At 58.4% G+C, this 26,159-nt stretch overlaps 4 protein-coding genes across 5 annotated transcripts; 3 read left to right on the top strand and 1 right to left on the bottom strand.

Annotated features, from left to right (window-relative positions):
* The first annotated feature begins 2,771 nt into the window (after positions 1-2,771).
* On the top strand, positions 2,772-11,301 carry TPP1 (tripeptidyl peptidase 1). The gene is made up of 13 exons (XM_062567582.1): positions 2,772-2,869; positions 3,174-3,263; positions 3,334-3,473; positions 3,555-3,705; positions 4,322-4,443; positions 5,110-5,309; positions 5,538-5,736; positions 8,814-9,002; positions 9,341-9,413; positions 9,755-9,875; positions 10,087-10,245; positions 10,320-10,457; positions 11,029-11,301. The coding sequence occupies exons 1-13, from the start codon at positions 2,859-2,861 to the stop codon at positions 11,167-11,169; spliced, it is 1,734 nt and encodes a 577-aa protein (XP_062423566.1). The 5' UTR covers positions 2,772-2,858; the 3' UTR covers positions 11,170-11,301.
* A 223-nt stretch (positions 11,302-11,524) lies between these two features.
* TAF10 (TATA-box binding protein associated factor 10) lies at positions 11,525-13,725 on the top strand. The gene is made up of 5 exons (XM_062567583.1): positions 11,525-11,738; positions 12,319-12,476; positions 12,587-12,651; positions 12,799-12,913; positions 13,569-13,725. The coding sequence occupies exons 1-5, from the start codon at positions 11,540-11,542 to the stop codon at positions 13,656-13,658; spliced, it is 627 nt and encodes a 208-aa protein (XP_062423567.1). The 5' UTR covers positions 11,525-11,539; the 3' UTR covers positions 13,659-13,725.
* A 605-nt stretch (positions 13,726-14,330) lies between these two features.
* On the bottom strand, positions 14,331-22,443 carry ILK (integrin linked kinase). 2 transcript variants are annotated; one of them, XM_062567579.1, is made up of 13 exons: positions 22,386-22,443; positions 19,742-19,841; positions 18,084-18,249; positions 17,601-17,696; positions 17,330-17,426; positions 17,134-17,217; positions 16,757-16,842; positions 16,343-16,452; positions 15,987-16,114; positions 15,624-15,745; positions 15,438-15,537; positions 15,218-15,348; positions 14,331-15,018 (listed from the first exon to the last, which is right to left on the bottom strand). In XM_062567579.1, the coding sequence occupies exons 2-13, from the start codon at positions 19,828-19,830 to the stop codon at positions 14,869-14,871; spliced, it is 1,359 nt and encodes a 452-aa protein (XP_062423563.1). In that variant the 5' UTR covers positions 19,831-19,841; positions 22,386-22,443; the 3' UTR covers positions 14,331-14,868. The 2 variants fall into 2 exon arrangements, with proteins under 2 accessions (XP_062423563.1, XP_062423564.1); XM_062567580.1 differs by having other exon boundaries at positions 19,742-19,838; positions 22,386-22,441.
* Positions 22,444-22,569: 126 nt separating this feature from the next.
* On the top strand, positions 22,570-26,136 carry RRP8 (ribosomal RNA processing 8). The gene is made up of 7 exons (XM_062567581.1): positions 22,570-22,941; positions 23,021-23,237; positions 23,400-23,874; positions 24,007-24,136; positions 24,683-24,789; positions 24,993-25,089; positions 25,962-26,136. Exons 1-7 carry the CDS (start codon positions 22,846-22,848, stop codon positions 26,070-26,072), a joined length of 1,233 nt encoding a protein of 410 aa, XP_062423565.1. The 5' UTR covers positions 22,570-22,845; the 3' UTR covers positions 26,073-26,136.
* Positions 26,137-26,159: the final 23 nt, after the last annotated feature.

Here is a 26,159-nt window from a genome sequence, read left to right as displayed (position 1 = left end):
CTGACCAGCAGCAGAAGGGTCTTTGGCCAGCAGAAAGGACCTTGCTGACACTTCTCCTCTCCTGGCACAGCATGAGACCAGGCAGTCCCAGCTGCCCAGAGGGGGCGGGAAGGCACCAGGGCACGCTTACCTCTTCTGTGGGAGCAGCATCTGAGGAAGTCCAGAGCGTGCAGGGCTCTGGGAAGCTGGGTCAGGAGGTCCCACTCCACCCAGTATGCCCTGATGGCTTCACGAGATGCTCCCCCTCTCTGCTCCCTGCCTGCTGCAAACCAGCACTGCAGACTAACAGCAGATGCTTGTTAGAGTAATTAGCTCTGTAAGAGTACCCTAATCCTTGCTGGCCAGACAGATCTAGGAAATAATCTCCTGCAAATCTCATCCCATTTAAAATCCTGCCCAAAGCTGTAACCAGCTGGACAGCAGGCTGGGCTGCAGCTCTCCAGCAGCACACCCCGCCCAGCACCCCGGCCAACGTGTGTTGCAGCTGAGCAGCAGTGAGTCCCCTCAGCCTGCAACTGCAGCTGTGGGGTCAGTGCCACATGGAGATGGGGCCTCGCCAGGGTGCAGAACGATGGGGGCATGGGAGGCTGGGGCACCGCCTATGGTGGTGAGGTGGCAGTGGGCCTGGGCAATGGTGGGACCAGGGTGCAGTGAGGGCCAGCAGTTGGGTGCAGGACTGGGGAGCAGCGAGCACCGTATGTCTGGGATCACAGTGTGCAGGCCAGCAGCAGCCAGATATGGCCTGGGCGCAGTGATGGTGCACTGCCCAGCAGCTGCTCAGGCCCCATGCACCTCCTCAGACATCCTGAGTGCCTCTGTCCCTTTCCTTTAGGGCAGTGGGAAGGGACAGCCCACAGGGACAGCTCCAGCTGGGCAGAGCCCTGCTTTGGGACCACCCATGTGCATTAGGACAGGATGACTTCCAGCCTTGACAGACAGCTGCTGCCACATGGCTCATGAACCCTCAGAGAGCCCAGCAGAAAGCTCTTCCCACCAGCAAGGTGAAAGGACAGGGCTCAAACAGGGGCAAGGGGATGCCAGGTTGTTCCTCTGAAGCCTCTTGGTAGCACTGGGTCTCATCCCTGCAAGGCAGCCCTGCACCTCCATGCCCTGCGTGTCAGCCCCTCCCCTGCATTCCCAAGGCTGACGTCTCCCCATACAGCTCCTCTGCGAGTTCCCCCGGCCCTGCAGAGCTGAACTGCGCAGCTTCGGGCAGAAAACCAACTCCAGCTGCTGCAAACCACACAGTGATACATGCATGGAAACTCTATACAGCCCACATGTGCTTCCAATTGTGGGGACCAGAAATGCCCTGGGGCTCTGCATTGGTGCTCACGCTATGGGCAGCGCCCAAATGGAAATGCTGGCATCCCACAAGAAAGGGGAATGGGGCTGGTGGTTCCTAGAAGACAGGAGAGCTGGCCTTGGTGCAGAGGAGAAGGAGACTATGGGATGCATCTTGGAGACCAGACAGGAGTTTGGGGGGGCGGCAGGGCACGTGGGTTACAGTGGCTCTGTAAAAAAGGAAGATGCCAGTTGTGCCCCACTGGCTCTCCTGGCTGTCTCCCCTCACCCATGGGGAGCAAGGCTGAAGGTCTGCAGCAGGTACTGCCTGCCTGGGCACACACCACCATCACCTCTGAGCTGTGCCCAGCGGGAATGCAGCACCTGCACAGCAGGGCTAGAGGTACTGCTCCAGCCCTGGCCTTTCCCAGCAAAGACCTCCATCTATCTTGCAGCAATCCAAGCATCAGCCCACTTTTCCAGCAATGCCTCATGCTGCTTCTGAAGCTGGAGAGCTCCTCTGGGCCCCCTGCCTCAGCAGCTGCTCTAGATTGCTGCTCTGTGGCTCTAGCGTGGGAGAGATGGCAGCTTGGCCCAGGCAGGTGGTTTTCCCATTGTCCTTCTCTTCCTGACTTGGACTCTGCAGCAGCAGGAAAGAGACTGGGAGCTCCTGAAGCCATAGTATGCAGCACATCTACTAAAGCTGCCAGGGCTAGGACAAAGACTATGCTGGCTGAGTCAAACCAGTCTAGGCACCAGTGTGGGCATAGCCTCCTCCACCTGCCCAGCCACCTTCAAAGCACTCCCTCCCAAAAGTGCCCTCAGGCTTGCCTTCTGCGCAACAGTCTGGGGTGCTGGAGGCACTGCCAGAGCTCACCCTAGTGATGGGAAATGTTGCTTAAACCTTCCACAACCCAAGATCTGTAAGCATCATGATACCATGTTCGTGACATAATTAGGAGGGCTCCTAACGTGGGAACAAGCACAGGCCACTGAGAGCTGCTCAGCAGCTTTAGGAGTCACGGGGCTACCCATGACAGTGCCAGCTGGGCAGCCGGCTGCACCGGCCTCCCGGCACAAATACGACTCTTGCTGCGTGGCCCGTCACTGCCTGTCCCCTGCTCCCGCGGCGCTCCCAGCTCGCCGGGCCTCCCGGCACCCCGGCGTCTCACGCGTGCCATGCTCCCGACGCCCCGAGCGGCCCTGTGCCCCAGCTCCCCCACGCAGCCCCGGGCGGCTGTGGCGTGAAGGCGCGCGGGGCGGCGGCGCTGGGGCTTGGGCTGCCCGAGCACCCTCGGCTCCGCTCGGGGCCGGGGCCGGGGCCGGGGCCGGGGCCGGGGCCGGGAGCGCCCCGCCCCCACGGGACCCGCCTGCTCCCCGGGCCCCCGGACCGCCACCCGGCGCCGGTGGCGGCCGCTCCTCCCGGCCCCGCCCCACCGCCGCCGCCGCCGCCAAAGACAAGCAGCCGCCGCCGCGTCGGGCCGGGATGGCGCCCGCCCCCCACGTGACCGCGGCAGCCTCGTCACGTGACGGGACTCACGCGGCCCCGCAGGAGACGGCGGCGCTCCGGCGGGATGGCGCGGGGGTAACGGGGAGGTGGGGGGCGCGCGGGGGCGGCGGCTGGGCCCGGCCCGGGATAACGGGGCCGCGGGGAAGGGATGCTGGGGCGGGTGGCCCGAGGTAGTGGAGTCCCGAGGGGATGGCCCGGCCCGGCCCGGGGTGGTGGGTCCCGGGGGGTAGACGGGGCAGCCCGGCCCGGACTGGGGCGGTGGGTCCCGGGGGGCGGACCAGGCAGCCTGGCCGAGGGTGGTTGGGAGGGAGGGCCTGGTGGCTGCCCTGTTCCCCTGGGGTAGGGGGTCGGTGCTCTCCCCTGAACACCTGGCTTGCAGGCGCAGGGGGATCCTGGCTGTGCTGGCACTGTGTGCAGCCATCTGGAGCTGTGCCGTGGGTCTGGCCCTGGAGTGGGATCAGCCATTTCGGTAGGTGCTGTGGGTGGGTGGGACAGGTTGGTGCCAGTGCTGTCTGCCTGCGGCTCACGGCTTCCCCTAGGGTTCCTCCCGGCTGGGCCCCCGCTGGCCGCGTCAGCCCAGGCCATGAAGTGCAGCTGACCCTTGCCCTCCGGCAGCAAGGCAAGGAACGCCTCGCCCAGCTTGTTGATGCTGTCTCAGACCCCCGCTCGCTGCGCTATGGTACTGGCTCTGCACCTGTGCCCTGCCTGTCCTGCTAGGTGCTGTGCACAAGCTGCTTATGGCCTTCTTTGTGCCCCACAGGCAGGTACCTGTCCCTGGAGCAGGTGCGGGACCTCATCCAGCCATCCCCAGCCACGCTCATGGCTGTGCTGAAGTGGCTGCAGGGCCACGGTGTGGTGAACTGCAGGAGCGTGAGCACCCTTGATTTCCTGGAGTGCAGCATGCCTGCGAGGTGAGGCATGGGAAGAGCTGAGCCGTGCTGTGGTGGCCATGCTGTTCCCATGAGGACAGGAGAAGCCAGACCCTGCTGCTGCCTGCAGGGCCATCCCCATCCAGAGGACTCTGCGTGAGGACTGGGGCATGGAGGGCTGAGTCTGATTTCTGCCTGGTCTGCAAAGGCTCTGCAGCTGAGTTCTAGCTTCACATGTACCCTGCTGGGGTAGCTGCAGTCTGGTGCTCTTGAACACAAGCTGTCCGTATGTGTTAGGTGCTTGGCCCAGCCATGCACCTCTTTCTTCTTTTGGAGCCACCCAATGCCCACTGGGGAGAGGGTTGCATGTAACCCTGCAGCACCAATGCTCTAGTTCAGTTTTGTGGAGTCCAGCCCTGATGGGAGTTGGTCAGGTATTGAAGATGCTCTTTGCTTTATAAGATTTTCTGTGCTGGTAGGAAGTGGAGTTCATCCCTGGCTCTTCCCAGCAGCAAATGGGTAAAAAGGATGTGGGAGGCAGTGCAGAGTTTGGGCATGTTGCTGGCCCAGCTGGCAGGCTTGGACATGCTTCGCAAACTCTGCACCCAGAGCCCTGATATCCGGAGTGCCCCATGCTATCACTGTCTCTGTGTTGCAGCACGGCTGAGCACCTCCTGCCAGGGGCTGAGTTCCACCACTACGTGAAAGGCCAGCGCAGCATTGTGCGCTCCCCGCTCCCGTACACCATCCCCAAGGAGCTGGCTGAGCACATCGACTTTGGTATGACCTACATGGTGGGTTACCAAGGCTGTTCAGAGCAAGAAAGCTGCCAGCCTCCAGTACAGCTGGGACTGCAGCTGAGACTGGCCTGTCTCAGTGCTTCAGAAGACAGCATGGCAGGACTGCAAACTCTCCGGCCATGGTGCTGGCTGTCTCATCTGAGAAGTTTTGTCTGTGCATAAGATTTAGACAGCATTTTTTCCAAAGTAAGTGTTTTTTAGTGGTGCTCTCAGGCCTGGATGATCAGGTGAGAGTCACCCGGGTGTTTAGGTGAGTATTAGGAAAGTCTGTAAAGATATGCAGCTGTTTCTGAGGTGGGGAAACTCCCATATATCACGTATGAGGAAACCTGGGGTCCCATGGCCCTTCCACAAGGAGAGTGTAGGGTGCCAAACAGGGGATGATGGCCTCGCAGTGAGGAGATTGAGATGTGTAGCCAGGCAACACCTATGAGGATTGGTGAGGAACCCAAAGTGAGCAGCTTCCTGCCTTCTGCCCAGCTCTGGGGTCAGCTGCTGCAGGGGATGTGCTCAGCCAAGATGTGCTGCAGGACAGCCCTCTTCAGTGTGAAGGCTGAGTGAGGGTGGTGAAGAGGGGCTATAATACAACCTGGCTGAAATTTTGGACTCTGATATCTGCTTCTTGTCCTGTTTGCTTCCACACCAGTGGGAGGTCTGCACAGGTTCCCTGCAGAGAGGAAGGTGGTCAGCAGAGCCTGGGCCAAGAAGGAAACTGAGCCAAGGCAGCACCATGGAGGGAGAGTGGCTTTCCATCTGGGTGTGACACCCTCCATCATTCGTAAAAGATACAACATGACAGGAGGAGACATTGGGCTACTACCAAACAACAGCCAGGCCTGTGCCCAGGTAACTGCTTACCACCCTGATCCAGGCCCAAGGCTTGTAGGCTGTGGGAATTCTGCACATTGCTGCTTCTCCAGCACTTTGGTGTTCTGCTGGCCCTGGGACAGCTGTGGGGAGAGTAATCAGCAGCTGGTGGGAGCACAGGATCAGCTGGCATTTCACAGAGCCACACTGGGCCAGCTTTCTAAGTCAGGAGAACAAATTCTCACTGTCTGCTCCTTGTCCCCCCAGTTCCTGGAGCAGTATTTCCACCAGGCGGATGTGGCTGAGTTTATGCGGCTCTTTGGCAGCAGCTTTAGCCACCGCTCTCAGGTTGACCATGTGGTTGGGCACCAGGGCTGGGGCAAGGCTGGGCTGGAGGCCAGTCTGGATGTGGAATACATCATGAGCACAGGAGCAAACATCTCCACGTGGGTCTTCAGCAATGCAGGTACCGATCCCTCCTCTGGTGTTGGTCTGCTCTGCTCTGCCCTGTGATCTCTTTCATGCTCCCCTTCCTTGCCATTGTAACACTCATGCATCTGTGTGCAGTTTAGGGAGACACTTGCTCTCTGTCAGAAGCATAAAAATGGATGTACTGAGTCTATATGGTATCTGAGAAGAATCAAAGGTGAATGGCTGGAGAGGTGTTTGTAAGTGGCAAGTTGGCTATGGTTCATCCCCAGAATGCTTTCCCAGCTGCTAAGGGCATGTACCTTATATGCTTCCAAAGGTGGAGCTGAAGCCATTTTCTAATAGCTGTTACAGGATTCATCTTTCATTGACTGGTATAGTTGCTTTTTGAAGCCGTGTTAACTTTCAGCATCCACACTATCCTGCAGTGAGGAGTTCTGCAGCATGGTTACACAGTATAAAACAGTTATCCCAATCTGCTTCCTTTTCATGGAGAGAGATCATAGCAAGTGTGTCTCTTTATTTATTTTTTTTCCTCCTCTTTCTATGGAGTTGATCTCTTGCCTATTAATCTGCCAGGTTAGATAAAGGAGAGTACGGCAATCTGAGGAAACTACACTGCAAACCAGTCTGCACAGTAATCGTTACAGTGCTGTGGGACAAAGGTGATGTACCCCAGATCAGAAATTGGTTGACCAAGAGACAGCACGTTTAAGACTACCAGCTCCATTTCATCATTTTGGCAAGCAGTGCACACACAACTTCCAGCTCCTGGATGTGGAAAAGAGGCAGAGAAGGGGCAAAATGACTGAGCAATGTCTGCAGGCAGGCAGAGATTACATGGGTTAGGCAGGACCCCAGGCAACACAGAGGCATGTCAGAGAGACCTGGCCAAGCCCAAGGATGGGCAGCACGAAGACAACCAGCAGCTCAGTGTGAAAACGAGCCAAGAGCTGCTGTTTGCAGGGGACATATTCAACTTCCCCTCAGCAAAGGGAAGGCACAGGACAGGTGTCCTTGCAGGCAGTGCCCTGGAGAGCTTTGCTTATGGTGGGCACAGAAACCAAGGTGTTCAGAACCTCAGGAAGGAGTTGCAAATGCTGCATTGCTGCCTGGATGGCAAGGGTGATTGCAGTCCTGCAATGGATACTCAGAAAAATGGTGAATTGAAGGTAAATCCTCTGCTCTGAGGTTCAGGGCTATCAGAGATGGAGCTCAGTGCCATCGACTGTGGCACAGAATTACAGAAGGGTTGACTTCAGCAAGGCTTTTGACACTGTCTCCCATAACATCCTCCTAGATAAGCTGAGGAAGCGTGGGTTAGATGAGCAGACAGTGAGGTGGATTGAGAACTGGCTGAAAGGCAGAGCTCAGAGCGTCGTCATCAGTGGCATGGTCTAGTTGGAGGCCTGTGGCTAGTGGCGTCCCCCAGGGCTCAGTACACCTGTCCTGTTCAACTTCTTCATCAACGACCTGGATGAGGGGACAGAGTGCCTGCTCAGCAAGTTTGCTGATACCAAGCTGGGAGGAGTGGCTGACACACCAGAGGACTGTGCTGCCATTCAGAGAGACCTGGACAGGCTGGAGAGCTGGGTGGAGAGGAACCTCATGAGGTTCAATAAGGGCAAGTGCAGGGTCCTGCACCTAGGGAGGAATAACCCTAGGCACCAGTACAAGCTGGGGTCTGACCTTCTGGAGAGCAGCTCTGCAGAGAAGGACCTGGGAGTGCTGGTGGATGACAAGTTGACCATGAGCCAGCAATGTGCCCTTGTGGCCAAGAAGGCCCATGGTATCCTGGGGTGCACAGGGAAGACTGTTGCCAGCAGGTGGAGGGAGGTGATCTTGCCCCTCTACTCAGCCCTGGTGAGGCCTCATCTCGAGTAGTGTGTCCAGTTCTGGGCTCCCCAGTACAAGAGAGACATGGAGCTACTGGAGAGAGTCCAGTGTAGGGCTACAAAGATGATCAGAGGGCTGGAACATCTGCCCTATGAGGAAAGGCTGCGAGAGCTGGGCCTGTTCAGCGTGGGGAAGAGAATACTGAGGGGGGATCTTATCAATGTGTACAAGTGCCTGAAGGGAGGGTGTCAAGGGCACGGGGACAAAGTCTTTTCAGTTGTCCCATGTGACAGGACAAGAGGCAATGGGCAGAAACTGAAGCACAGGACGTTCCGCCTGACCGTGAGGGGGAATTTCTTCCCTGTGAGAGTGACAAAGCACTGGACCAGGTTGCCCAGAGAGGTTATGGAGTCTCCTTCTCTGGAGATATTCAAGGACTGCCTGGATGCAACCCTGTCTGACATGCTCTAGGTGACCCTGCTGAGCAGGGAGGTTGGACTAGATGATCTCCAGAGGTCCCTTCCAACCTTACTGATTCTATGATTCTGTGGTTGGGAGGCACCTCTGGAGATGCTTGCTAGTGTCGTCGTCTAGTCCAAATTCCGCTCAAGCAGTCATCTAGAGCAGGCTGCCCAGGACCATGTCCAGGTAGCTTTTGAATATCTCCAAGGACTTCTGGAGGGGACTCTGCAACTCCTCTGCGCAACTTGTTCCAGTGCTTAGTCACTCTCACAGTAAGAAAAGCTTTTCCTTAAATTCAGACAGGACTTCTGTGTTTTAGTTTGTGCCTATTACCCTTGTGCCCATTGCCAGTGGGCACCATTGGAAAGAGTTTGGCTCCATTTTTTTTGCACCTCCATTAGGTGTTTATACACATTGGTAAGATCTCCCTGTAGTCTTCTCTTCAGGTTGAATATCACAGCTCTCTCAGCCTTTCTGCATATGAGAGTTGCTCCAGTCCCTTAATCATCTTAGTAACCCTTTACTGGGCTTGCTTCAGTAGCTCCATATATCTCTTGTATTGGGGAGCTCAGAAGTGGACACTATTCCAGGTGTGAGGCAATCCCTGGTATCAGCTGTGCTGCCAGCCAGAGCCCATGGGAAGGCTCCAGATGAGCTCTGCTGTGGATCTGCTTGCTGCAAGAAGGGGCAGGAGCCAGCAGGACCTCCAGCTCCTTCTGGTGTTTGTGATGCTGCTGGGGGTGCCATCCCCCCTCTGTTACACCAAACCCACTCTCTCAAAGACTGTATGTCTGCTACCCTTCTTTGTCTCTGCAGGGAGGCATGATAGCCAGGAACCTTTCCTGGCCTGGTTGCTGCTGCTCAGCAACATGTCGTCGCTGCCCTCGGTGCATTCTGTGAGCTATGGGGATGATGAGGACAGCCTATCACTAGCCTACCTGGAGCGTGTAAACGTGGAGTTCATGAAGGCGGCTGCCCGGGGCCTGACTATACTCTTTGCCTCAGGTGTGTCCGAGGGCCCCAGCACAGTGAGGAACCTCTGGGCTGGATGTTGAACAAGTACAAAGCGAGAAAGCAATCTTGGCCATGAAAAATTCTCCTCTGGAATTAGCAGGAATAGGGCATGCTGTTAAGCTGCTGCTAGCCAGGGCTGACCCATCACTGGGTTGCTTCTGGGCTTTCTGCTACAGTTGAGAGCCTCTGGGCTCTGCCTCCAAGCCCCCTGTATGGGAATCCCAGCTTGGCAGAGTGCAGAGAACCCTTCCTCCAGTTTGCTACTGGAAGCCTTTAGTGGAAGAGAGACAGCTCAGACACTGCCAAATAACTCTTGTCTCTGCTGGCAGGTGATGATGGCGCTGGCTGCAGAAGGGTGCCTGGTGGGAACCACACTTTCCGGCCCAGCTTTCCAGCCTCAAGGTAACTGTGGGGAGGTGTACTTGGTCCGTTGTGGAGGCATCAGGCTCTGCATAGACCTGGCTGCTATAGCTCACCCATGTCTGTAGCTGGCTGGAAGCTGCTGCCTGCACTTCAACTCCTGGCCTGTGGCTGGGCTGCTTTCTTGAGCGGGGTTTGAGCCACATAGCGTGACTCCTCGGGGCTAGCACCACAGACAGGACTGGAGGAGGCTCACAGACTTCAGAGGCTTGGGGAGGAGCCTGCACATCTTCACAGGGGTGGGAAATAAGGGAGGAGGGCTTGGGGTGTGTACAGGCAAAGCAGAGACCACAAGTGGTCATGCACCTCTCCTGTCCCCACAGCCCCTATGTGACCACCGTAGGGGGCACGTCCTTCAAGAACCCCTTCCTGGTGACTGCGGAAGTGACAGACTACATTAGTGGAGGGGGCTTCAGCAATGTTTTCCCCATGCCTGATTACCAGGTGAGGCAGTATCTGCTCTGCTGGACCCAGGGGCTGCTGGCTGGGATCAGCAGGTTGCCTGGGACTGGGCAGAAGCTGATGCTGGGGCTGTGGTTGGCATAAGGAGCTCCAGGGCTGGGCTGGGGGTCAGGGGAAGTGAGAGTGTTGGTGAATAAGGGCAGGACCAGGATCTCACTGTAGGCATTATGCTCTTCCTCTTGATGCTTCCTAGACTGCTGCAGTGAGGCATTTTCTGCGCTCAACCTCGAAGCTACCTCCCAGTTCCTACTACAACAGCAGTGGCCGTGCCTATCCTGACCTGTCTGCTCTTTCTGACAATTACTGGGTCGTTACAAACCGTATCCCCCTGCCCTGGGTATCAGGAACATCGGTAAGGAGCACAGCCCTGTGCTGGTGCATGCTGACTGTGCTGCCCTGGCTCTGATGCACTCACGATTTCCATAGGCATCCACACCAGTGGTAGGCGGCATGGTGGCACTCATCAACGACCGGCGCTTGCAGCAAGGGCTCTCGCCACTGGGCTTCCTCAACCCTGTTCTCTACCAGCTACAGGAGAAGGGGCAGGGTGCTGCATTTTATGATGTGAGTTGGGCAGAGGGTTGGGGCTCCCCTCTTGGGTGCCCTGGCACAGCTGGGTTGATGCAGGGTTCTTTGGTGTGGGACTCCTGGGTTTCCTGTTTCTGAGGCTGTGCTTGGGGCAGGGCAGGGACCCCCATTCTGCCGGGAGGGGGAGGAGGTGTCACATTGCCTTCCTGGGAGATGTGGGCATGGGGGTCCCTGCTGCTCTGCAGAGGGTATATTCTGGAGGGCAACTCCATTACCTTCCTGTGAGCTGTGATGGGGGGGGTCCCCTTGGCCTGCTGTGGGGTTTGGGCCATGGGGGGGAGGGGGATAAAGGGGGGTGTCCTGTTCCTGTCCAGGGGAGACTTGCCCCAAGCCCTCTGGGGGTGCTGCTGCCTGGGGGGGTCCCCATGCCCTCCCCAGATGTGGGTAGCAGAGTGGGTCCCTGATTCCACCGGGGAATGGGTGTGGGTCACAGGGGTCCCCGTGCCCTCCTGGGGTGGGGGTAGCAGAGTGGGTCCCTGTACCCTCCTGGCAGTGCAGGTTGTGGGGGTTCCCGTGCTCTCCCGGGGCCTGAAGCCTGTCCCCGCAGGTCACGCAGGGCTGCCACCTCTCCTGCCTGGACGGCACCGTGCAGGGACAGGGCTTCTGCGCCGGCCCCGCCTGGGACCCGGTCACCGGCTGGGGCACCCCCAACTTCCCGCGGCTCCTGCGCGCCCTGCTGGTGCCCTGACGGGCCGCGCCGCACACCGGACACTGCCGCTTCCGGGAGGGGGCGGGGCTTGGGCCGGGTTCCGGGCGCGCACCGCCCGCGCCTGTTCGTCCCGTGGCGCCGCGGCGCCAGTAATAAAGGCGCGGCGCGGCCCGTGTCGGCCTCCGTCTGTGCCGCGAGGCGCCGCCAGGGGGCGGGGCGGGGGCGGCCGATGGTTGGCTGGCGGGCGGCCAGGCAAATGGGCGGTGCGCGGCAGCGCAGGCGCGGCCGGCAGGGGCGGGGCCGGGTGGGGCCAATGGGCGCGGCGCGACGCGACGGCGCAGGCGCGGTCGGCGGGGCGGGGCGGAAGCGCCTGGCGGCGCGGCGCGGCGCGGCGCGGCGCGGCGGGCGGATGAGCGGCAGCGCGGAGCCCGACCCGGCCCCCGCGGCCCCCGCGGCTCCGGCGCCGCCCGCACCTGCCCCTGCGCCCGCTGCCGACAACAAGCCCAGCCCGGCCGCTGGCGGCAGCGGCGTCCCCGGGGCACCTCCGGGCGCGGCGGGTGGCGCGGCGCGGGGGGCCGAGGGCGGCGCGGCGGGCGGGAGGGGCGCCGGTGAGCGCGCGGTGGGGCGGAGCGGGGCCGGAAAGGGGGAATGAGCGGGGCTGGGCAGGGGGTGCTGCCCAGGGGGGCGTGGCCCATGTACACTCTGGTCCTTTGCAGTGCGGGGCGAGGGTTGGAAGTGTGGATCATGAGGTGTCCTAGGGTTGGGGCCAGCGTGCACAGAGACTCCAGGGTGCGGGGTGCTGTGTGCTGGTTCCCCTGGTTGTGGGGTTCATGGGTATGGGGAGGTCTGGGGGACAGGGCCCTATGTGCTAGGTTTCTCCTTCCCTAGGTGTGGGACCTATAAGTGTGTGGAGGCCTGGGGAACAGGACCCTATGTGCTGGGTTCCTTCTCTCCCAGGTGTGGGGCCCATGAGCATGGGGAGGCCTGGAGGACAAGACCCTATATGCTGGGATCCCCCCTCATGTAGGGGGCCTATGAGCATATCTATCCACATGATTACTGGGTGCCTGTGGGGGGCAAGGCCCTACAGGTGATTGGACTCCCAGGAAACAGGTAGCCATGAAAGATGGGGCAGGGCTGAGGGCTGCAGCTGGGGACAACTGCCCACTGAATGCCCTGTGCCTGCAGTACCCGTCTCCGCTGCAGTGGCTGCAGCTCCCTCCGAAGGGGCTATGTCCAATGGGGTCTACGTGCCTCCTAGTGCAGCCAATGGGGATGTGAAGCCGGTGGTTTCCACGACGCCGCTAGTGGACTTTCTCATGCAGTTGGAGGATTACACGCCTACGGTAATGGGATGGACTGGTAGGCAGCCTTATGTGCTGGTGTCAAGCAGTGTCTTTGCTCTCTGCAAACCACAACAAGGAAACAGAGCTTCTCTAACTTTTTTCTTCTGCAGATCCCAGATGCTGTAACAGGTTATTACCTGAACAGAGCAGGATTTGAAGCCTCTGATCCACGCATGTAAGTGGTAGCTGGTATAGCAGGGTATGGTTTCAAAGATCCTGTACGGGATCTGATAGCTTGGGGCCCCAGGAGATACTAATTAAACGCCACTGATGCTCAGTGTTTTCTGTTTAAAGTTATCTCTTGTCTTTCTCTGCTGGATAGCATTCGTCTGATCTCCCTGGCAGCACAGAAGTTTATTTCTGATATTGCCAATGATGCACTGCAGCACTGCAAGATGAAGGGAACAGCCTCTGGCAGCTCCCGCAACAAGAGCAAGGTGAGAAAAGAATGGAACTGCTCTGATGGGGGTAGATGTCCTCCCTTGGGACTACAGTAAATTAAACTTGCTGACACTGGATGCAGGGACGTATGTTGTAGAAAGTAGTCTTAAGTCTATTGTGCTACTGAAAGGCTCTTCAACAGCTGCCTGATCTCTTGCTAATAAGCTAAGGCTCTGCCAGCAGAAAAGGGATACTACTGAGAAAATGAAATGGGCAGTGGAGTCATGGACTGTGCCTTGATGGCTTCACAGGAACGTTTGAGTCACTGCACTTGATTAGACTAGAGGACATGCATCCTCCTGATGTTTAAGGAAAAATATAAACAGTCAATAAGTGTGCAGAAACAGTTTCTGGGAATTCTACTGGTCACCATCTATTTGTGGTTCAGGAGCTTTTGTGATAGAGGTGTGATTTATAGCTTTGAGTAGTGCTCAGTGAAGTTCTGTGCTTGCTGAGCAGCTAAGAGCAAAGGAAATGCTTAGTACTTAAGGACTTGTTAATGCCCAAGATGCTGATCCGCAGATGATTCTGGGAATTGTGGATGTACAGGTCACAACTTACCAAGGAAAAAACCTAAATCCACAAGGTTTCTGAGGAATGCCCAGCAGTTCAGGTTGTTGCTGTAACTGACTGTACTCCCTGTTCCTGCAGGATAAGAAATACACGCTGACTATGGAGGACCTGACACCAGCACTTGCAGAATATGGCATCAATGTGAAAAAGCCACATTACTTTACATAAAGACTGAGGGATGTCTCTGGGAATGTTTGTAGAGTTGTTTCTGTGCCATTAAACAGTTGGATAGGTTTCTTTTTCTTTTTCCTTTTTCTTTTTTTCTTTTTTTCTGAGGGGTTGGGGTGCAGAGGCATCTTGTTTCCAGTGCATGTGCTAATGTCTTGTCTGCCATGAGTAAAATACTGTGTCAGCTGGCTTGCAGAGGCTTCTGTTTTTGCTACATAAATGAAAGTTGGTCCTGTGCCTTTGCAAGTCTAGTGTAGAGAGAAGTATGATGTAGTGCTCACACCATAAAACCAGTGGGTTCTAGTTACAGCTTTCACTAGTTCTGGGGAGCTCAGCTCTGCGCCAAGCAGCTGAAGGAAAGTAGGTGAAGTGGCAACAGACGTGCCCAACCCTCTTCTTCAGATCTTCCTCCCAAGCATACCTGCTGTGTTTCCAGAGGAATGCTTTGGTCCCTGCACAGCTACTACCATAGATGTAGCTCTGGCCCTTCTCTTAAAAGATAATGGTGCTGTTAGCCCCAGTGTCTTTCCTTGCTCCCACTTACTGGAGGAGTTTTGGTACAGGTGAAGATCCAGAACCTAGAGCTCTGGAATTTTGAACACCCTCACATCAGTCTTGCCCATGTTTTTTTGGACAATGTTCTATGCAAGTATGCACCTCTATACCAGCAACTGGTTTTCATAACAAACGTTTATTTCAGATGCTGTCGGCTTTTCCACAGGGCTTGATGGAAATGATAAAAAGTGAAGCGCAAAGCTGGGGTGGTGCTGGGTGCAAACAGGCAAACCTACCCCACTGCCCCTAACTAGGGAAGAGCACCAGGACTGGGACTTGTCTAACATGAGACTGTTGAGTGGGTGAGCTGCTCTGGGCCTGGGGATGAGGAAGGTAGGATGGCTCCACAGCCTAGCCGCAGCCTCATGGCTAGCAGAGCCCAGCCATGCTCAATGTCCCGGGCCAAGCTTCCTGCTCAGTCTGTGGCCATAGCTGCCAGGGAGGATGGAGGTGCTGCCATAGATTTGGCGCTACAGTGCCTGAAGCCTGCAGGGCAGCTCCAGAGAAGGCAGCATTGTCTGTACCGTGTGTCCGTGGCTGGCTCAGGGTGAGGGGGCATTCCTTGCTCCCCCTTGGCTCTGGGGTTAAAAAGGCACTTGGGGGTGGCGGGGAGGGAAGCATGGCAGCAGCAGGTGGCTGGGAGGCTCCTCCCTCGCTACTTTTCCTGCATCTTCTCCAGGATGGGCACAATCATGTCAAACTTTGGGCGCTTGGCTGGGTCCTCATTCATGCAGATCTTCATCAGCTTGCAGATGTGTGGGGATATGCCAGGTGGGATAGTAGGACGTAGCCCCTCCAGTGCCACCTGGGTGCAAAAGAAAAGTTGAGCAGTATCAGAAATCTGGACCTAGCCCTATAGCTGAAAGGCACAGCGGATACCTCTAGGAGGAGTGTGTGTTATCCTTTGTTGGGCCCTGCCTCCCCTCCCTGCAAGCTGCTGTAAAACCAGTTTTGTCCTGGCTGATGTGGTTTGTATGGTGCAGTTTCCCCAGTCCACTCCTCACCTTCATGCCTATTTCCATGTTGGACAAGTCTGCAAACGGCACCTCACGGGTCACCAGCTCCCACAACAGCACTGCAAAGCTCCACATGTCAGCTGAGCGCCTGTTAATTTCCTCTGGTTTCTTCTGCAAGGCTGTAGGGAATCCAGTATGGGGAACTGAATAAGCATGAGGACAAGGAAGGGGGCAAGGAGCAGGAGGGTCGTGGCTCCCTGCAGCTCACCTTCTGGTGCTACCCAGGCTGGTGCGTACATCCTCCCTGGGCACTGGAAGGAGAACTTGACATCAGCCATGCTGATCCGTGCTGTCATGTCCTCATCGATCTGGCAAGAGAGGAGTGGTCACAGGGGAGCTTGTCTTGTACCTGTCTGCAGGGGGAAGAGCTGGGCCAAACAGCGCTGACACTTACCATGATGCTGCGGCTGTTGAGATGGTGGCGTGGAATGAGGGGCTCCAATGTGTGCAGGAAGGCCATGCCCCGTGCAATGTCTAAGGCAAATTTCACTGCCTGCATCTGGTCCACTACAAAGTCTACAGAGCGAGAGGTGGCATGAGGATAGTGAAAGGGCACTTGTGGTGTGTGTGTGTGGAGAAGAGGTTGCTGGTGTTTGTACTGTTGGTGCAGTGAAGACATGGGGACTGGACCCCAACCTTAACCCAGGCCCAGTTTGGTTATTACAGCCAGAGGGCCCCCCTAAATCATGGAGAAGTGACTTCCCAAGGGTGGAGACACAAACATCTGCTTCAGCTCCATCACATCACTAGCACTTACTTGTCCCCTCATGTAACACATTGTAGAGGGAGCCATAGGGCATCCAGTGGCTGATGATGATGGGATGGGGTGCAGGGGGGGACTGGCAGGCACCCAGCACTGGTAGCACATTGGGATGTGAGAAGATTCTGCAACAGAAGTGAGAGCCCTGAGAACAGTGGGTGCTGCCCACACCTCCTCACCACCTGCCTGGCACATTGCATGACCTGAGATATCCTCCTGTCCCCCCAGACACTGCTCTCTGGGGCACTAGCATCCAACCCTGCAGATCTCCTACCCATTTTACATCCCCTCTGGAGATATCCCCACCCTCAAGAACCATGGCTGCTGACTTGGGACAGGATGTCAGTGCTCACCGGAGCTTTGGGTATTCCTCGTTGAAGTCTCGGCTTTTTCGAGTTGTCCAGTCCCGAATTTTCAGCATTTTGATGACAATGTCATTGCCTTGCCAGCGTCCTTTCCACAACTGTAGGGAGATGAGTGGAGTTAGTCACTGTGAGAGGCCAATACAGTCCTCAAGCATCTTCCAGCATCATGTGCAGGGCTGTGGGGCCCACAGGACCTGCCTGCAGCTATGTGGAACAGCTGTGACAAAGCATCAGAGCAAACCATGGCATTTCAGTCCTGCACAGGTGCCTGCTTTTTGTGGCCTGGCCCCACACTTGGACATGGAAACCCACCAATCAGTTGTGCCTTAGCTCTGCACTCTGCAGTCAGCCAGCTGCAGGACTGCAGCTATCTTATCTCACAAAGACAGCAGGCCTACACACCTCTCCTGACTGGTTCTCATTGAGTTTTTGGCCCAAGCTCAGCTGTTTGAAGTCTATTCCAGCAAGTTTGTTGAGCGTCCCATTTCCTGTAACAAGAAGAAGAGATGGAAAGAGCCTGTGGGTGCTCCTTGGTTGCACGGGACCTTCCTCCTAACATCCCCCGAGAGCACAGAGGGAGGGAGTGCCAATGGGCTTCCCCTGCCCACGCCCTTGCCACTAGGAGCCACCCACTGATGAGCTTCAGATCTCCAAAATGAGCCACTTGCAGTACAAACTGCTTCCCCCCACCCCCGCCCCAAAGTCTGACCTGCCACAGAGGATAGCTGTGCTCTTTGCCTCTGGGCAATGTACCCTGTCAGTAAAGGCTCTGTCCTTACGAGGACGTGTGCGGGTTGTGCCCTTCCAGAAGGTATCCTTGTAGGGGATCTTGGTCAGGCTCTGGCCCAGTTTCTCAGCACGCTCTGGAGAGAGACAGAGTTTGACAGTGCAAGTGCAGAGTTTGCTGATGCTGAGCATGGGGGCTGCAGCAGGAGCTGAAGACAAGCAGTGTGATCAGAGGAAGAACCTCCTTACCTTTCAAGACATCTCGTAATGGTGTCTTGGCTTTGTCAATGGGTGTCTCACCGTATTTGTTAGCAATACTGACCAAAGCCCCATTGCTCACGAGATCCTGAGGAAGGAGAAAGTGAGGATCTTCACAGATCTTGCTATCCTCTTCTCAGCTGCTTCATATCCAGCCTCCTGCCTTGCCCTCCCTCCATCTCCCCTTTTCCCCCTCCCCATATTTCCCTCAGCCAGCTCCCTCTCCCAGGACTCCTGTTTGTGACCAAGGGCTTCTGCTCACCTCCGCCACCTGGTCATGTCCCCAGAAGCAGGCATAGTGCAGAGGGGTGTTCCCATGTTCATTCACTGCATTGATGTCTGCTTTGAACTGGATCAGCTGGAGGCAAGACAATCCCCATAAATCTAGAGCAGGTTCCTTTCCACCCCAACACCTTGCCCTGGGAGAGGACAGGAGTACCAACACCAGTACACATGCTCCCTTGTTCCTGGCAAGGTCTGCTACTGGGAGGGAGTTGATGCTGGATATGTTTTTTTTTTTTTTGTGGGAGGCGGGGTGTTCAGAGGCCTCCAGGCAGGATGCAGTAAGCACATGATAAGGGAACTGGCAGGTGTCAGTGGGGCGCAGGGAAGTGAATGAGTCCTGAGAGGATCAGGACAGACTGCTGCCCAGAGTCCTGCTCAGTTTAGTATGGGGTTGGGATGTCTGAAGGGCTGTGAACATGAGGCAGGGTGTTAGCTGAGGGAGGCAGGTCAGTGCTGATACCTTCTGCACAATGTCGCGGTGGCCGTGGCTGGCAGCAAGGTGCAGTGGGGTGTCGTCACCACGGTTCATGACATTAATGCGTGCTCCCCTCATGATCAGCATGTCGACCACGTTGGAGCGGCCCTCACGGCAGGCCCAGTGCAGGGGACTGAAGCCATGATCATCCCTGGAGAGATGGGCAGTGACAGCTCTGCTAAGCTGCCTCAACCAGCTACCCAGCACAGATGACTGGGCAGCAGCAGGGGGAGCTGGACCCTGGTGCTGCATTCTCCCCCCCAGGCCCAGGTAGGCAGAGAGAGGCAGAGCGAACAGCACTGCAGTGAGGCAGGCAGCCAGCACAGAGGCAGGAATGCCTGACTCGAGTCACCCAGAGAATCCACACACAGGCTGTGGAGACGAACAGGACAGGCTGAGCATTCTCCAGCTCTCTCACAGCCTCATGAGGGCCCCGGAGGCTCTGGCCAAATCTCATCTTCTCATCTTCTCCAGGGCTGAATCACGGAGGTGCTGGCAAGAGCTCAGATCTCCCTCCCCCCCCCCCCCCCCGCTCACAGTCGCTGCCTGGCCAAGTAAGGGAGGAGGAGACCAGCCAGGCCTTAAAAGGAGATTATAGCCTGGCAGGCAGGGGACCTGTCTGCATCCCTGCTCTTTTCAGGTCTTGATCCCAGGCACTGCAGACCTGCCTGTGCCCCCCACCTGCCCCATAATCTTCCTGCACCATCCCTGCAACCAGGCAGGGCAGTCAGCCCACAGACCAGGCATAGCCTGGCATGGACACCCAGGAGCCAAAGGACCTCATGACTCCCTCAGCTGCTCCCTCCAGTCCCTCAGCTATGACATTTGGGACTGGAAGAGCTCTGTATGTTTGGGATCTTCCAGGAGGGCCTGAAAGAAATGGCCACAAGTCAAAGAAATGTCCCTTTTCCCAGACCAAGTTCCGCAAAGAAACTGCCAATGCCTGGAAAAAGAGGGGCTCTCAGTAGCAGGGCAGGACACTGCCCACCCATAGGTATTGAGATATCTGCCCTAAACCCTGGACTTTGTTACTCCAGAAAGGCCTGTGAACAGCCCATGGGAGCTCCTGAAGCAAGAGGATATCCTGTGGGGGAAAGGAGATGTCTGGGGGTGCTGAACAGATGTGCAGGGAATAGGTCAGCCAGGTGTGAGAGCCCTGTAAAGCTACTGGCCCTTGGGCTGGTCCTCAGCTCTTGCTTTAGACCCTGGCTCTGCTTCAGCTGCGTGGCAGCTGTTATGCTACCAGCTCAGTGGAAGGAGGAAGCACAGTCATTCAGACAACCAAGGCACCTTGGGGATGGCTGGCATCCCCCAGCCAGACCCAAGTCTGAGATGTGTCTCCATGTTCGGGAGCAGCGGACTCTGAGAAAGCAGCCTCTGCACTGGCCAGCCAAAGGGATGTGCAGCTCTCATGCCTCAGTGATGCTGTAACTTCCTGCCCTGGCTGGGAGGAGCTGAATCCCACCCCCTTCCCAGGACAGAGAGCAGAGCGGAAATGGGCTGAGGCGCTGGGCTGGCGCCTTTGCCCCGTGGCATAGCCACGCCAGGGACAGCACTGCCACCACCTCATTGGGCCCCATGCCAGGGACAGCACTGCCACCACCTCGTTGGGCCCAGGGCCAGGGCAGTCCTGTTCTGCTCACCCCTGGTTGAGGTCGTTCTCAGTGTTGTCCAACCAGAGGCGCACAGCCACAGCGTTGCCCTCTCGGCACTGTGTGAAGATGTCATCCATTATGGCTCCTGCTGTGGAGAAGAACATGTTGGAGGATGTGGGGCCTGTCTGTGGCATAGGGCATATACAGGCCAGGTCTCCCTACCTCTGTCCCCATTTCCTGCACCTGGCCCCAGGACCCAGACAGCCTCCCACAGTCCCTTTACTTTTGGCAGTCCCTCAGCTGGAACATCTCCTTGGAGAGGTCCAGGACAAGAACCTCACATCCCCTCTTCTCAGTAGCCCTTGGGAAAGTGTGCTGGTGACTGATGAAGGCAGGGGACAAGGTGGACTTATGCAGCCAGAAAGGGAAGTTCATGACTGACTAAAATATCATGGGTGCCTGCCTCAGCTCACAGGAAGTGGGTTCGGTATCCACAGCCTTATCTGTGGGCCCAGCTGGCCTGAAGTGCTGCACTTTTCCTGGCATGGGAGCAAGCTTGGGGGGCAGATTTGGAGGAGGTCCAGCACCATCGTGCAAGGGACTTGATGGCTTCACAGCCTCTCCTTTCCCTTAACTCTGGCCCAAGCTGGGCTGAACTTGGCACAGGATCAAACTCAAGAAACTGTGACCCCAAAGAACCACAAGCTTCCCCTCTCTCAGCTCTAACCACTAGACATCCCATCCCCAAGCTAGGCAAAGAGCCTGCATGACCTGTCTTCATTTTTATTCCCTCAGCAACACTGACCTCACTGAGACTTGTAGCTCCCCAGATCTGTGGAGCTGTGTCTGGCAGGTATGCTGCTGCTTGGGCACCAAGCAGAGACACTGGGCTGCTCTCAGTGAATCCCACAGTGTAGGCTATAGGGTCAAACCGGCACAATGTCCAGGACCCTGTCTCAGAGGTAAACTCGTGAGCACTTAAACCTGGTATTCTCAGGGCTCTCTGTAGGGCCTGGCACTTGCCCAGCTGAAGCACTGCTGCCCCCAGACCCTCACCCAGTCTGTATAGATGGGATGGACCCTGTTAGGCTTCCTGTCCCCTGCACAGGCAGCCAGCACACAAGCAGGACAGTCCCCTTGCACATAGCATGGGCTCCAGGCAGCCTGCTAAGTGGGGTGACAGACAGGGCAAACCAGTCCCACGGCCCAGACCCCAGAAGGAGCTTCACAGGATTCAGAACAGGCTCTGGCATTTCCAGGATAGCCCTCAGCTGCAGGGGCAGTGCCAACCCCACTCCTAGCTCAACCAGCGCAGAGCAGTGAGCAAAACCTTGCCTGCTGGCCAGAAGTGCTTTGTCCTGACATCCTGTGGGTCCTGCCATGCCCAGAGCCCCAGGGCTGCCTTGAGCTGGTGGCAGAGCCTCCAGGCTGCATTATACACCCACCCAGCTGGGGCTGGGCTGGGGCTGGAGCATTCCAGTGATACCTCATGTCTTAACCATCCCTCTGGGACTTGCATCATGCTGTCACTTCCACCTCTTCTCCAAGAGCTGCATCCCCTCCATGGCCCAGTGGAGCAGGACATGCTCCTGTCTGTCACCACACCCGCCCCTGTGTCAGCCCTGGCTGAGGCTGTCAGGCCTCCCCTGCCCCAGCCCTGCCAGAGGCAAGAGACCCTCCAATGCTCTCCCAGTGCCAAGCAGCCGTAGTGGCCCTGCTGAGCTCCGCATGACCCCCTTCCCAGCTGTGCCCTCACTCAGGCTGTTGCCCCACAATGCAGAAACCCACACAGCCCCACAGCAGCCTCTCCTGTTCTCTGGGTGCTCCTGACCCAAGGCCTTTCACTGGGTCCATGACCAGCCAAAAGGGCCCAGATCTTCCCCACAGTCCCCCCCTCCCCACTGATCCCTTCCAGTGCAGCCCCAGCCCCATCCTGCCCCAGCTGCCACAGGCTCAGCCCAGCTGTGAGCCCCAACCTGCCCCAGCTGCACTAACCCTAAACCAACTGCTGCTCCCAGCACGGCTGGGACAGCCTTGTTGTTCCCTGCCTGTCCAGCCCACCAGCTCCTGCCCCTAATCCCAGCCCTAACCCCTGCCCAACCAACGCTGACCCTAGACCTCAACCCCTTCCCATCTGCCCTACCCTGGACTCACCTCAATCCCATCCCCTGTCCATCATAACCCAGTCTGCCTCCAACACCAATCCATCCATCCTGGCCTGGATCAGGTCCAGTCCCATCCCCTGCCCTTTCCAATCCAGACCAATGTGGACCTGCCCTACTGCAGCCATGTCTTGTCCTAGCCTGGACCAATCCCGACCCTGGCTTGGACAGACCCCTGCTCCAACCTGGATCAGCCCAGCTCCATTCCAGACTGTCCCCAAGCCCAGCCCCAGCCTGGACCCCAATACAGGCTGGCCCCAAACACAACCCGGACCGGCCCTGACCTTAAGCCTAACTTGGATCCCAATATGGACCGACCCCAACCCCAATCCGGACAATCCCCAACCCCAGCCTGGACCAGCCGCAGCGCAGCCCTAGCCCCAACCGGCCCGCTGCCGGTCCGGTCCCATCTCAACCCGTGCCGCCCCGCCGGCTCTGTCCAAGGCAGCCCCGGCCCCGCTCTGACGCGGGCGGCCGCGCTCCCGGCCCGGCCCCGCTGCCCCGGCGCGGCGCGGCCCGGGCGCCCTTACCGGTCCCGGCGGCGGCGCTGGGCGGCGGCTCGGCGGCGCGGGGCGCCCGGGCTCCGCCCCGGCAGCGCCCCCACGGCGCCCCCTGCCGGCCGCCCGCGCCGCCGCCCCGGGCGCAGGGGCAGGGCCGCGCGCAGCGGGGCCCCCGCGCTGCGGCCGCGCGGGGCCGGGCCCCGGGCCGCTGCACCCTCCCTCGGCCCCCGGCCCCGCGGCCCCGGGCCCCCGCACAGAGCATCGCCGGGCGCGCCGGCTGTTCGGCCTCCCGAGCACAGGGGGCGAGGGCGCGCGCGCGCCGCCGGGGCCGCTCTCGCCTCCCCCCACTCTCGCTGGTTCCTGCGCTGACGGCACAGCGGGGCGCACGTGGGCGCGGCGGCGGGGCCGTAGCGGGACCGGGGATCCGCTCGGAGCCGGGGGGCCGGAACCGGGGCCTGGCGGGATCCGCGGTGCCGGTCCCGGTCGCGCCATGTTCGCGGAGGAGGAGTGGAATGACGGGGCGGGCGACGCCGCCCTGGGCCGGGCTGTCCCGCGGCCTCGCGGCCCCGCGGCCCCGCGCCGTCCGGTAAGAGCTCCGCGCGCGGTCCCGCCCGACGAGGCGGCCGCCGGGCCGCGGCGCGCTCACCTCCCGCTGCCCTCCGCAGGCTCCTCCGGGAGCGGCGCGGCGGCGGCGGCGGCGGCTCTTGACCACCCTGCAGCGCCTGCAGGCGGCGGCCGAGCCCCAACGGGCTGCGCGGAGACGGGCCTCGAAGTGCCGGGCCGGGGCTGCGGGGCCCCCGAGCGACCCCGACGAGCCCTGGGTGCGGCCGGAGCAGCAGCCGGAGCCGGAGCCGGAGCAGGCTGGGCAGCGCCCCAGCGAAGGTACCACCCCGTGTCCTGAGCCAGCTGCTGACAGAAGCACCCTGCACCCTGAGGAGGGGGCTTTCCAGTGGGATTGGGCATTAGGCTAACAACCGAGGGTATAACCTGAGCAAGACTGGGGAGCTGCTTGCCACAACACTGACTTTTCTCTCTGCCTTTCAGACATGCCTGCTGAGTTACCTGGGGACAAACCCATGCTGAGCCCAGAGCATGTGAAGCCAGAGACAGGGCTGTCAGCTGAGGGGCCAGCACAGAGACTGAGCAGGAAGCAGTGGAGGAACAAACAAAAGAATAAAAGGCGTCAGAAAAATAAGTTCAAAGTGGGGCCTGGACCTGGTCGGGAGAAGTGTCTGGATGTGGAGACAAGCATAGAGCCAGGCACTTTGGAGTTGTCCTCTGTGAAAACACTGCCTTCGGAGCGGTCCAAGGCCCTGCGTGCACGGATGGAGGAACGACTCCTCTCTGCTCGATTCCGCTACATCAACCAGCAGCTCTACACTTCCAGCAGCCAGGAAGCAGCACAGCTCTTCCAGAATGACCCTGAAGCTTTCCAAATCTACCATCGTGGCTTTGCTCAACAAGTGGGGCGATGGCCTGAGAATCCTGTGCATCGCATAGTTCACTATCTGCGACAGCGGTGAGTGTGGGGCCGAACTAGGGGGCTCTGGAGACTCTAATCCAAGGCAGAGTCTCCATGCTCTGGGGACAAACTGAGGCTGTGGGGCAAGTGGAAGGCAGCATTCTCAGTTTGCTCCCCACTTCTCCCCAGGCCAGTCTCATTGATAGTGGCGGATTTTGGGTGTGGTGACTGCAAGATTGCGAACAGCATCAGAAACAAGGTTCACTCTTTTGACCTGGTAGCTCTCAGCCCACTTGTCACCGTGTGTGACATGGCCAAGGTAGGGGGGCCTCAATTGTGCGTGTGATATGGCAGAGGTTACTTTGGGGAGACGAGGTACACACTGTGCAAAGCAAGCACGTGCTGGGACCCAGAGAGGTGCAGTAAAGGAGTGACATATTGGTTTGCATGTGAAGGACAGCAGTTGTACAGGGAGTTATCTGTGTTTCCTGGGGACTGCGGTGCTTAAGCAAAGCATTCATCCACTCATTCATGGCAGCTTGTGGAGGTGGGCTGTATGCTTGTAGCTGCCTGGCAGGTTGCAGGGGGCACACGTTGGGGTGGCAAATTGTAGGGGAGAGAAGGGGAGGCTACGAAAACCTCTGGAGTGGAAGACAATTCTATGCACAAGAAAAGGGAACATATGTCTGTTCTGAAAACTGGGGCACCTCTGTTTGTGGGCTCTCTGCAGAAGATACTGGTTGACTCCAGGAACCTGGGGAAAGGAGGCTCCAGAATTGCATGGAAGAGGTGACCCAGGCCTGGGACTAACCTCCTTGTTGGCCGGGGGGGGGGGGGCGGGGGGGAAATCTCTGGTGTTTCACAGGTGCCCTTGGCAGCTGAATCAGTGGATATTGCAGTATTCTGCCTAGCGCTGATGGGTACCAACCTGCAGGAGATCCTAGAAGAGGCGAATCGTGTGCTGAAACAGGGGTAGGCAGTGATATGCTGGAACCCAGGGCTGGATACAAGAGTAAACGAGATAGAGAAGGAGCTGCTATGAAGAGTCCTGGAGGCAGGGTTTTGGTCTTGGCTGCAGGCAGTGGGGAAAAGAGGCCCTGGGTAGGTGCACCTGGGTGGAGACAGGCCAGGCTGTGCTTGTGCTGTCACTACTTCCAGGTGCCATGTTTCCATAGGGGCACCCTGATGATGGCTGAGGTTGCCAGCCGCTTTGAAGACCTCCGAGCGTTTGTGAATGCTATGACTCATCTGGGCTTCAAGTCTGTCTCCAAGGTGTGTCCTCAAAGCAGGCCCTGTGTGCATCTGCCCAGGACCCCAAGAGAGTCCAGCCAGGCCTTGGAGAACTGGCTGCATTGGGGAGCCTTAGAAAACAAGCCCACCTGTATCTGGCAACATGTGTCCTGCAGTTGCTTCTGTGCACGGGCAAAGCAGAACATCATGCCCTCGCAACTGTCCTGGTGCTGGGAGTATGGGGAGAGGGCCCTGGGGGTGGCAACAGCAGAGGTGCAGTGGGTGAGGGTGGGACCAGAGAGAGCTGGTAGGGCATATACCTACCCCTCACTCCTCTTTGCTGCATGATAAGCTGCGAGGATGCTGGTGGGGTCTGGGGATAGTATGGGGCACAGGGGATGCACTGCTAGGGCAGAGGTGTGGGGTGCTGCCAAGGACCAAGACTGCATGGAACATGCAGGAGATGTGCTGCTGGGGGAGGGGTGTGGAGATGGTGTGAGGAACCAGGGGCCTGTGGGGCACAGGCTTGGGCAGCTGTGTGGATGGTGTAAGGTCAGAGGCCAGCAGGAGAGATGGGGCTGGGCAGGGGGGTGGGGACAGGGGCTGGCAGGGGACATGGGGCAGGGGGGTGGGGATGGTGTGGGGACTGTAGTCAGCAGAGGACATGGGGCTGGGCAGGAGTGTGGGGACAGTGGTTGGCAGGGGACGGGGGCTGGGCAGGATGTGGGGACAGGGGCCGGCAGGGGACATGGGGCAGGGGTGTGGGGATGGCATGGGGACAGTAGTCGGCAGGGGACACGGGGCTGGGCAGGGGGCGTGGGGGCCGGCAAAGGACACGCGGCCGGGGTGTGGGGGTGGCGTGGCGAGGCATGGGACGGGCGGCGGCGCCCTGCTAAAGACGGGGTTTCTTTCAGGACGTGTCGAGCCCGTTCTTTTTCCTGCTGGAGTTCTCCAAGACGGGCCCGCCTCGGCGCCGCCCTGTTCCCGGCCTCCGCCTCCAGGCCTGCCTTTACAAGCGGCGCTGAGCGGGCGCCGCGCGCAGGCGTTGCGCAAGCGCAGTTCCCAATAAAGCATCACGTTGTCACCCGCCTTGCGGCCCCTTTGGGCAGAGC

The sequence above is a fragment of the Rhea pennata genome, chromosome 1, assembly GCF_028389875.1.
Source record: "Rhea pennata isolate bPtePen1 chromosome 1, bPtePen1.pri, whole genome shotgun sequence".
NCBI lineage: Eukaryota > Metazoa > Chordata > Aves > Rheiformes > Rheidae > Rhea > Rhea pennata.
This window is presented reverse-complemented; position numbering and strand designations above follow the sequence as displayed.

Coding starts and splice junctions, on each gene's coding strand:
- TPP1 (XM_062567582.1), top strand. Junction 5,737..8,813: donor GTGGGTCTTCAGCAATGCAG/GTACCGATCCCT, acceptor TTGTCTCTGCAG/GGAGGCATGATAGCCAGGAA. Junction 10,458..11,028: donor AGGGTGCTGCATTTTATGAT/GTGAGTTGGGCA, acceptor CTGTCCCCGCAG/GTCACGCAGGGCTGCCACCT.
- TAF10 (XM_062567583.1), top strand. CDS start 11,540: ATGAGCGGCAGCGCGGAGCCCGACCCGGCCCCCGCGGCCCCCGCGGCT. Junction 12,477..12,586: donor TGGAGGATTACACGCCTACG/GTAATGGGATGG, acceptor TTTCTTCTGCAG/ATCCCAGATGCTGTAACAGG. Junction 12,914..13,568: donor GCTCCCGCAACAAGAGCAAG/GTGAGAAAAGAA, acceptor CTGTTCCTGCAG/GATAAGAAATACACGCTGAC.
- ILK (XM_062567579.1), bottom strand. CDS start 19,830: ATGGATGACATCTTCACACAGTGCCGAGAGGGCAACGCTGTGGCTGTG. Junction 16,115..16,342: donor GAGGAATACCCAAAGCTCCG/GTGAGCACTGAC, acceptor CTTCTGTTGCAG/AATCTTCTCACATCCCAATG. Junction 15,019..15,217: donor ACATGGAAATAGGCATGAAG/GTGAGGAGTGGA, acceptor TTTTGCACCCAG/GTGGCACTGGAGGGGCTACG.
- RRP8 (XM_062567581.1), top strand. CDS start 22,846: ATGTTCGCGGAGGAGGAGTGGAATGACGGGGCGGGCGACGCCGCCCTG. Junction 23,875..24,006: donor GTTCACTATCTGCGACAGCG/GTGAGTGTGGGG, acceptor ACTTCTCCCCAG/GCCAGTCTCATTGATAGTGG. Junction 25,090..25,961: donor GCTTCAAGTCTGTCTCCAAG/GTGTGTCCTCAA, acceptor GGTTTCTTTCAG/GACGTGTCGAGCCCGTTCTT.